Below are 11,123 nucleotides of genomic sequence, written 5' to 3'. Positions count from 1 at the left end.
ATTGAATGAAGTGTGTTTTCTAAGAAATCTCAGTTGAAGTTCTTACTGAGTATTTGATTAGCAGTATTAATACCAACCCTGCACGGACCAGGAAACTTGCCCACAATCATATTTTACCGTAGATGCACAAGATCAAGCGGTAATGCCATACACAGGCCAGCACGAGTATAATACTCATGTTGGGTTTTATTACGTGGCTCGCTGCATGGAGCATGAAACTAAAACACAGCCAAGAGTTTAATTATCTCCAGGTTCAGCTCTGTTCATGAAGCACTTTGGATAAAAGCCTGCACTGATTGGCAGAGGTTTGCAGTAGAATGAGCATAATAGTAGAGCAGAGTGAGGTGTCAGAACAGGGGGTTGGGCCCTGTACTGTTATTATCAAATTCCCCACATTACACTGCTAGGTGTTAATCATCAGAGAGGAGGGATGATTGTGGTTTGATGACAGAAAAAGAAAGAAATTCAATCGAAATTCATCTCAGCCACCCTTTCAAAGTAGTGCTATTGTTTGTTTTTTAAGCTTTTCTTGTCACTATTGTTCCACAGTGTGTTTGTCTTGTCAATTCAGCTTTATTTAAATAGCACCAAGTCACAAGAACAGATGCCTTAAGGCGCTTTATATTGTTAGATTAAGAGCCTACAATAATAGAGAGAGAAACTCCAACAATCAAACAATCACAAGTTCAGAAGAGAACTTTCAGCTAGTTATAGCCCATCAGTAAAGCACCAAAAACAGGCTGCTTTCCATTAAGATGGATTCAAATGTGGCTAAATGTACAAATAACACAATTGTCCTCACATTAGAATAATATTTTAATAAATAAATAGCAGCATCACACAGAAAAAAAACATCATGTGGATGGTGACATAAATTGTAAAAACTCATAAAAATGTGTCATAGACAAACATTCACAATTAAAATGGTATAAAAAAACCAAAAAAAGATCCACTACATAACACAAAAAAGTTCAACGCATAAAAAGTTCAAACACACGAGCGCCGGATAATACAAGAATGAGACAAACCAGGTTTCTGTGTCAATGCAAACCAGCATCAAAGGGGGTGTTTAAATTTGGGGCTAGAGAACGAATGTCGTCTGCAATGAAGTTGGATTTAGAGTTGCTGGGTTTGTCAGACTCTTGAACATCCTGGCTACTTTCTGAGCCGTTTAGTGACAGAGTTGCATGTTTGGGAAGATCAACCAGAGTACCTTTCAAAAAGCTCTGCTGAAAAGTCTGATTAGCATTTTTTCAAATGCATTTTTATCTGAAAACTGTAACATGTTGCGAGCTCCTGGGGTTCTCTTTGACATCCTTCCAAATGATGTCAGGAATTATTTTGTGTTTAATTGCAGCAATTTATTGCTATTTCCGTGAGATAGAAAAGTAAAGATAATGACATTCTGGGAAATATGTGCATTTGACTTTGTTGCTGTTTTTGATTTGATTTTAATATACACAATACGATGTGCTCATATGAGTTGGCGTTTCAAAAGTCTTGTCCAGCGCTATGTTTGGACTGAAATATTGAGAACTGACGTAAAAGTGCAGAGGATCTTTTTGCTACATGCTTACATCACACCAGAAAAGGGACTCCGTGTCAGGATGATATTTTCTGGGCCAAAGGGAGTCCGAACAGAATCAGGATAATATTAAATAATCAAGGCTTGCTAAGGTTGGCTTTAGTGCTTTTTCTTCTCCTTCGTGATGAACAGGGTACACTGCCAAACAGAATAGATATTCTGTTCTTTATAAGTTGCTGGAAAATAGAAAAATGTTATTTTCTAACCTTTTAACAGCCACTAAATCTGGTGATGCTAGAGAGTAGGGTTAGGGATATGTTAAAGTCAAAGTTTTTCTATAGAATTTCTGCCTATTTGGAAGAAATGCAAACACTAATACCTGCAATGCCAAAATTAATTTATTAATTGTGTGTATATTGCAACCATAAGGATGGATCCCAGGAGGATGTTAAAAGGTTAAGCTCTTGAGTATACTCCACTGTGGACACCTGATGACTGAGTAGTCTTTCCTGTTATACCTCTTTAGAGTCTGATTGAAGTCTGCCACCTGAGGCGCTTACATAGTTGGCATGCAATTTCTCCTCGGATAAGTCAGAGTTGTTACAAAAAGCATGCAAGCACAGGGACATCCACATGGACCCTTGCACTCACTGTTTGATGATGAAATTACTTGCAGACATGCAAAGTATAATCCCGGCTTATGTGCCAGGTGTTATTCAAATATACTATTTAATCATAATGCATTATAAAATATGCACTTACAGCAAAATGAAGTCTGGCATAGTGCATCATTTTATACCAAAAGGAGGAGATTCTGATGTAATCATCATAAAAAAATCATAAAAATTACGAAATGAACCCCCATTAGCACTAGCATGTCAGACCTGTCTTCAAGTGCTAGCATGGAGTAACTAATATTTGCTAGCTAGTTAGCTTAACCAAGGTGCTACTGAAATTTCAAAACTATAATTCACAATTTGTGGCCACAAAAGAAGTTCTTATAATACTTCTACTTGTTGGGTTTTTTAAATAAATAATAAATGACAGATTATGTATTATTCAGCTGTGTTGCTAAGGCTAGCAGGTTCACTCTGCTTCCAGTGTTTATGCTAGCCATTTCTCATAATGTCAGAACATTCCTTGAGTCTCTGTATAGACACATAATTCCTTGAAAATGTAAAATGATTCATACCAGGTAAGAAAATGTGTCAGCTAACACAAGATACAGCGCATTGTCATCCCTTTCTGAGTTTCTATATACTGCTGTAGCATTTCTGGGATTTTTCCTTTAATCTTTAACATAAATCCAAAAAGCTCCCGGAGAGGGAATAATCTTTCTCTCTTTCTTTTTGTACTGAAAAGAAAGTCTGTCAGAAAACGGCTCCAGCTATGTCTATACACACCAGGCCTGGATCGAATTCCACTGAAATCTTTTCAGAGTGATTGCTTTCAGCTGTCCGGACAAGACTGGCACCTGCAGGGACGTTCCTGGTTCAGTCCACTGTGCTGGACACAATCAATAAAACCCAGAAAAGCTTCTGAATCAATCTCAGACTGCAATTTGAGCCAAGCTCGGTACACACACAGGTACACGAGAAACATAGAGCTATTACATTGTGACATAGTGAGTTGGCTGGCCTGGCTGTGGCTCTTTCCGTGCCGGAACACGATCCTTTCAACCACGTTCAGAGAGTCCTCTCTTCTCCTTTTATTCCCCCCCCCCTGTTTTCCCCCTTGTTTACATGTTATTGTGATAATTGGGAAGTCAATGAGGATAAAATGTCCGAATGCTGTTTGGATGGTGCGTTTTGTTGATTGCCCTGTGTTTGTTCGTTATTTCTTTCCTGTACTTCACAAGAAAGCAAAAATTAGCTGAGGCAGAGAGGACCTTTTGAACAACACTTTAAACATGCATGATATTTGTGGGTCAAACCTCATTGTTGGCTTGCCAACATTAGAGATCATGTAGATCTCTCCTTGTGGAGACAAAAGTGGTGCCAATGCCCACTGGGTAAGTCTGTAGCATACAAATAGTGGATAAATTATACAGAGGTGCATAGAATTAGAACAAAGGGAACTATTATGATTCATTCTAATTGTATGCAGAGGTGGCTGCAGACCTCAGGCTCTAGGTTCGATTGATCACATTGCAGGCTTTGACCTTTTACTCTTTGATTTTGAAGGGCGTAGGGGAGATTATGGGTAATAAACATTCAAGTTCTTAGTGTTTTTAGATGCTTGAGGCGATTATTAAGCACATCAAATATTGATTTCTAGAGAAACTGCCGTCTACTATACAAAAGTAGTCATTAAGTGTGAGCCAGTCAGAGATATTATGTTTTAGAAAGTATGAGTTTAGAAAAAAGAGGCAGACTGAACAAAGACTGGTCAATAAAGTGGAAACAGTGGATGGAAAGAGATTTTCCAATAATGCAATCATCTTTCATTTTAAGGGTCTTTTTTCTACTAAATAGCCATCTTTCTAGTATTGTTTTCTTTTATGGAGAAGGGCTGTGATTTTGTTTTACTTTGAAAAACTCCAGTAAATTTAGCCCAACTTTTAATTTAAGGTTAAATCTTCTTTATACATTCATATCTTATCTTCTAAGAGGCGAATTTCTTGATGAAAAGCATGAACTTGACCTTCAAACTCCACACAGTATTATATCTTTTGTAAGGCGGAGTGTTGCAGATAGTTAGTCTTTGCTGTTTTAAAACAACCATCCAGCATTTTGGGTATTTTACTTTGAAAATCTCCTCTAAATCCACAGGACACATTGGATCAATAAAAAGAAGCAGGTTTGTAAAGCTAGCAGAGTGCTATATTACCTGTCTGCATCTTTGACTGCGTCTTTGACTTAAGATTATATAGTCTACATTAGGGGTGTTGTCCAGAATCGTCCCAGCAAATGGATCCCATCCTGGTTGGCCGAGTGGTTTTGAACAACGTTCAGGGTGCAAAGAAGGAATTTTTGTCTTTAACACAAAGTTTTGCAAGCTGCCATGAGAGCGACTGGATGAACTGCTGTTTATTTCTTCCTGACAAAGATGTTATTAATGGTCTGTCACACCAAACCAAGTTTGTAAAACCAGTGAGCTCTGTATTTTATTTGATTTATGACCCTGGGATTTCTTTGCAGTGACGGTCGACCAGAACTAAAACATATTTTTGAAGATCTACTTCCTTTTTCAAGCCATCTCAGGCTGTTCTTCATCGATTTTGTAAATGGATCGTTCGTTAAATGTGAATGCCTTGACAGTAAAAACTAAAAGCTGAGGTATTTCTAGCAGGAATTAAAATCGGGCCGATTAGAACTACCTCATGATGTCCTCTGTTATCTCGGATAAATTTGTGAATTTGTTCATGAGAAAATGAAACTGCAGGTATTTCATCCAGAGTGGATGAAGCATGCCGTCTTGTCAGATGTCAATAAAAATGTGGGAGGAGGGAAAGTGGGAGTGAGAGAGGTGGAGTCAGAGTGACAGGGCTCTGAGGGTTGGGGACTTTGTCTCTTAGGGTATCGACTTTCTGTCCGTCTCACGGATGAAATCTAAAGCTACTTGGTCTTAACTGTGAGTTACTGTGAAGCTGTAGCAGATCAGAGAGTCTGACTCAGTGCAGGGTTGAAACACTGCCGAGCAAACCATCATTGGAGCTTTAGTTTCAGTGTAATTCTTCGATTATTACTAAAATTTGTTGATTTATATGCAAACAAAGCCATTAGTGTTCTTTAATTTCTTCCTTTTTTGTCTTTCACTCTACCCTTCAAGCAGGTTTTAGCCTGCAGAATGACTGAAATGGGACTAAATTAATAACTGTCCTTGAATACAAATCCCTCATTCTTTTCTTTTTTAAAGTAGATGACACAGAGGTTCTTTTCAATTCAATGATGTGTCCTTGATAGATGCCCAGAATATCAAATTGCGAAGATTTGTGCTTGTAGATGATATGAAAATCCTGATGCGTAACCTGATAATATGATATGCATGCTCATTAGTTTGGGACATAGTCAAGATTAAAGTCACATATAAGTTGTGGCAAATCAATCAAAAATCAAACCTGCTTTGACTCAAACTTTTCATTTATTTGCATGAGGCTACGTTACACTGTAGTCTTCTTTTAATGGGTGAATGCAAAAGATATACACTTCCCCGTTTGGCTTGTATAAAGAAAAGAGTGGGAATGAGTAATGAGTGTAAACATGAAAAGAGTTCAACTTAACATAAAAAAATTACATATAATGCTTTCCTTTTAGACTGTTTTACTTTTATTTAAGATTTCATTGGTTGCTTTGAGTTAAAAACCTGTGGAAGTAGTGAATTTAGCATTTTGCAAAGTGTTTCTGTTGGTCAACAGAAGCCAGAGCCTGTCAGCTGTGTTAAGCCAAAGGCCTGCACCTTGTTTCTTAGCTCTTGTATCCCCCTTGTTCAGTCCAATAAAGGAGAAGGGGGGAGGGTAAGACGCGACCTCTCTGAGTCATATGACCACTAGATGGCACTGTGAGTCCACCAGAGACCAGCGGTAGTACATTCCTTCATGTTGGTCCCCTTAGACACGCTTCAACTGCAGTTTCCTTCAGAGAAACATCCCCCTCCTGTCGGCTGAATAGTTTCATTAAACATGCTGGAGAGGTTCATTCAGATGGCTCTCAGGACTGCTGTTGTTGTCAAGCTCGACCGGCACAAAAATATATTTGGTTTAGTTTGCTTGGTGTGGAGGGAATCCACGTGGACCCGAGCTCTGACTGCATTTCGACTCTGTGTGAAGGCTTGAAGGCGTAGTTTGACCCGAGTGGCCTCCCGGTTGGTGCTTGACTCTGTAACCTGCGTCTGTGGGACTCCGTGAAGGGCCACTTGACTTAATGCTAGGTTGACGAGAGCTGGCTCTCCACCGACCTCTTCACTTAATCCCTTTCAGTGGATCTCAGCTGGTATTGTCATGCCATGAGGAGCCCCCACATCTTGCCACTGATGAGTGCTTAGATGTAAAGGTAAAGGCCTGGTGGATGCCTTTGTTTTCTATTAATGTTATGAAAGCCAACATTTACAAAACGAGCACACTGGAAATATTGGTTTTCATTCTACCTTTCCAACCCGAAATATTAACTCTTCCAATTTCTTTCCACATTGATGGACGTAGTACGGAGAAAAAGGCTTGTCAGCAGAGACTAGTCCTTTTCCCAGTAAGAGTCCTCACTACAGTTGAAACCAGTAGAAAAGCTGTCGTGTCCAAGCACCAGCCCTGCTTGGAACAGCATCTGCAGGTTGCAGAAGACTAAAACTGACCGGATGCACACAGTCACACGCTGCTTGTGTGTTCTCTCGGGGCAGGGCTGTAGCTGATGAGTGACAGCTCCGGCTCCAGCTCCGGCTCCAGCTCCGGCTCCAGCTCCGGCTCCAGCTCCGTTTCCGGCTCTGTTTCTGAAAGCATGCAAATGTTCTGGCACTCCGAAATGCTCTGCGAGGTTATTCCGAATTGCGTCCCATCGTCTGTCGTGTCCTCCGGGTCCACTGCGAGCCTCCCGTTATCCCCCCTACCGCCATTGCGACAGTTACTGTTGCGGTCCACACCTGCCTTCCCGTGATCGCCCATAAGAAGAGGAGTCACGGCGTGTGAAGGGCATGGCGGCGGGACGAGGAGGGTTTTGCAACCCTGGCCGGCTGCGTTGGCCCCGACTTTGTACTGGCACCTGATGTAGCTGGAGAACGCTCTCCTGTAGGTCTTATTGAAGAGGGTGTAGACCAGAGGGTTGACTCCAGAGGAGATGTAACCCACCCAGACGAAGACGTTGAGGAGGTCATGGAGCAGTGACTCATTGCAGGAGTTGCTGCACAAGACGAAGGTGACGTTGGTGATAAAGAAGGGACACCACATGACGAGGAAGAGGAAAAAGACGATTCCTAGAACCTAGAAGAAGAGAGAGGGGGAAAAGGAAGAGGAGGAAAAAAAGAATAAGAATCGTTTTCAGACTTTGGATGCTAATCAGAAAAGGCTACAGTATGCTATAACAACTGAATAAGGCAACCTTATGGCAAACACATCCAATTTGCTGCGTACACTGACCCCTAGTGGTCAAACAGTGGCACACTTTTAAGTATTTACTTGTAGTCTAAGTAGTACTGAGCACTATTTGAATGTTTTTGACTACACCGCTGATCGTGTACGCCTCAGGATTATTACTCAGGAATCACTTTTTTAACCTAATGGTAACTTTATTTAATTTTAACACAGCACAACCAAAGTAAGACCAAGTTAAAAAGCCTTTTGTTTGAAAGCTTTAGAGGTTTTTCCACCAAAGCATTCCGAAATTGAAATTGTTGGGGTGTGGATTTTGCTATTCTTGGGATCATTGTCCTGTTGCATGACACAATTTGCTTGGTCTCTCCTGGGAAGATTACAGCATTAAGTTATCGCACATCTGAATGGTCTAGACCAGAAAACTGTCAAAACATCTGCTTTTATAGAGGTTGATCTCAGACTCGCAGACTCTACAGACTTCAGTTGTTGTTCATCTCAGGTTGTGTTTAAGACCAAATATATATTTTTTAATGTCCTGATTTGTAAACCATTACAACTTTGAGAGGGTGTACTTATTTTGATCATGACTGCACATTTATCATTTACCCCCTGATTACACCTACTAATCTTTTTATTCTCACCTTCGAGGCCCGTCTCTCATTTTTTATGGCCTGCATCATCCCCCGGCGACCGTGACTTGACGCATCGCTCCGGCCCGGTCCAGCTGCCGGCGAGCTGAGCTGGGACGCCACCTCAGAGCTGGGAATGATGCTGATGCTATCTGAGGTGGAGGCGCTGAGCAGAATGCTGGGCTCTGTGCCCTTCAGGCAGCTCAAGGTGTTTCGTCTGCTTTGAGGAGGCGGGACCTTCAACTCTGAGCAAGGGGCAAAAAAACAACCATTTAAATTTCAAACTTTTGCCTTTAAAATGTTTTAGAGGAAAGCTGAATGGCTGGACTCGCACATGTTATCATTATGTGTCAACCAGAAAACTGCTGCTTGTACAGCCAGCCAATGAAAGAATGTCAAGTTTTCTATTAGCACTGCAGCTGATGTTTTGTAGGGTAGAGGCGAGATGAAAAGTTAAGGCACGAGCTGAATGTTTCATTTTCAATTTTCTGTGTCTGGGATTGGAGCGAAGATAAGATGGAAAATGGGCAGAGAGTGTAGTATCATGCAATTTTATCTGAACTGGAGAAGCCAAGGCTTGGCCTGGAATGGGAAACGTCTGAGTGGCGCCCAAACCGATCAGATCAGATAGTTGCTGTTTTCTCAGCAGCACAACAACATCTCAGGAAACAGCTGAGGAAGTGTGTTTTTTTTCTGTTTCGCCTTACCCACTGTAAGTGCTCGGAGCTGGAGAAACTTTTTTGCAAAGCTTTGTCCTTCTGTTATACCCGTTGAGCAACACGTGGTTTACGATGACAATACAAACTCTTAGGTATCGAGAAATCCCTCTGGGAATCCTGTAATTATGTGCTTCAAGAACATACAGTAATTATAGAAGCACTTGTCTTGTACAGAGGTGTAGACCAAGCTCATTATTTCTAGTATCATAAACCTGAAAAACATCTGTTATGGGTTTTCTCATGCATAACTAAACTTAGAGAGCAGATGCATTTAATAAGGGAATACCTGATATCAAAAGTTGAAAGATAAGCAGACTTGTTACATCAGGTACACCCTGTAGGTTTAGGTCTACCCTTCCTCCGGGATAGGTTGATCTTTTGCCTTCAGCCTGGATAGCCTGCAGGCTTCGAAAGACGTGAAATGGATTGAAGATGCCAGGATTGTGATCTGAAGCTATTTCCAAGAGCTGCTTCATCACATAAGAGAGAAGGGGCTCTTTGTATCCACCCTTGTGACCAGACCAAAGTCGTTCAACCTGTTTGAGTGCTTAGCTCACATATTTGTGTGAAAACAGCCGGCGTTCACATAAGTGATAAAAAAAAGGATACAGCTGCACAGTTAATTGAATATCAATCATGTTTTTGACTTTCCATAATTAAATGAGCAACAATGAAATTGATTAAAACCGAAAGCAAATTGTGCGCTCCCTAAACATTCATGTGCAAATCATTGCTGTTCCCTACACTGCGCAATGTGAGGCATCCGGAGTGGAGTCAGCTGATGCCGCCACACTACGTCTGTCCATCTCCCGCTCCCCGTCACTCGTGAACAAGCCCACGGCAAAACTCGTCAGCAGCAACTCATCCCTGACCCAGAGTGTACCCTCCTCACTATTCTCATTCCTGCCGCTTCACACTCAGCTAAAAAAAAATGCTCCAGTGTGACCTGGAGGCCACCGCCTGACGAAGCCAACAGAACCACATCATCCACAAAAAGCAGAGACGAGATCCTGAGGTCACTGAAGTGGGACCCTTCTGCTACTTCTGTTCATAATAAATGTAAACAGACTCAATTAGGGGATCAATCAATACAATCAGACGTAACAGGCAGATCTATAGATTTTTGTAAAGTAGGGTGATAGACCCATTGCCTCTACTGTACACCGATGAGTCATGCTCACCCACCTGAGCCAGAAAATGTCCTGACAACTCTCTGATAGAGCGACGTCCAGGACAGAGTACCACAAAATAGGGAAACAATGGCCATCCTAATTTTGAAAAAATAAAAATATCCCAAACATGTTTCTAGTTTCTAGGCCATGATTTGACAAACAGGGTAAAAACTTGTTGTACAGTCAGAATAGTTGATTCTTTTAGCTGCTGCTTTACTTGTGATGGATCCACATGCTTGAGTCTCAGAGGCTGGGTTTCAAACTTTCCCATATCAAACATGGAGCTACTTAAAGTGAAGAGCTTTGTTATGTGTCTTAACACAGGGATATGTTGAAAGAGCACAGACACACATCACTTACAGAGGAACCTCCAGTATCATAATTTTACCTTATGTTAATTAGAAATTGATTATCTGCATCTGTACAGTCTTGTCATGCCAATAATGAAAGTGTTGAAGGCCCTGAAGCTAAAGATCAAGTCGAATAAGAAACCTAGGGTGTGTGCAATGAAGCATACTGTTGGTGCTGAGCTGCTGTGGAGGCCTTCTTCATTATTAAAACATAAATTGAAATATGCCATGCTTAGGCGGTATGACTCAAACATCTCAAGAGTGGCAAAATAAAAATCCATCAATTTGTTTTGTGCTTCTTCTTGGTTTAATTGCTGGAGGGTTTAATACTTATAGAGTGATTCAAATCCTTCAGAAAGGAAAACAAGCTGGGATACCAGCATAAAATACATGAAAAAAAAAATCACTAACAATAATTATGTGTCTGTGGTTGTGTGTTATTTGCTAATACTTTCAAGAATAAATTCATGTATTTACCATAAATTCATTGGTTAAGTTAGTGGGAGATTTTCCTGCTGACATACAGGTGCAGTAAAGTCCTGGTAGGTGTTTACCTTGTGAGTCTGGAGGAGCAAGTGTATTGATTTGAGGAAGGTGGAAGGTGCTGGGTGGAGGCTGCAATGTATTTCCCATTGCTGGTGTGTGCAAAGGCTGCTGGGAAGAAGTCTTTGCCTCATACAGGAAGACTGTGGCCTGCCTCTGAAGCACC

General features: G+C 41.1%; 1 protein-coding gene across 2 annotated transcripts in view; it reads right to left on the bottom strand.

The window, feature by feature from the left end:
• Window positions 1-955: 955 nt before the first annotated feature.
• The window catches only part of htr2cl1 (5-hydroxytryptamine (serotonin) receptor 2C, G protein-coupled-like 1), a 222,828-nt gene continuing 212,660 nt past the window's right edge, over window positions 956-11,123 (bottom strand). For both annotated transcript variants that reach the window (XM_006807044.2, XM_006807045.2), the window contains exons 8-10: window positions 10,969-11,122; window positions 8,186-8,418; window positions 956-7,433 (exon numbers count right to left, since the gene is read on the bottom strand). In XM_006807044.2, coding sequence (XP_006807107.2) covers window positions 6,825-7,433; window positions 8,186-8,418; window positions 10,969-11,122 — 996 coding nt within the window. In that variant the 3' untranslated portion in view covers window positions 956-6,824. The remainder of the gene's footprint in view (window positions 7,434-8,185; window positions 8,419-10,968; window position 11,123) is intronic.

Source organism: Neolamprologus brichardi, chromosome 3, assembly GCF_056152115.1.
Source record: "Neolamprologus brichardi isolate AB-2024 chromosome 3, ASM5615211v1, whole genome shotgun sequence".
NCBI classification, from domain to species: domain Eukaryota; kingdom Metazoa; phylum Chordata; class Actinopteri; order Cichliformes; family Cichlidae; genus Neolamprologus; species Neolamprologus brichardi.
This window is presented reverse-complemented; position numbering and strand designations above follow the sequence as displayed.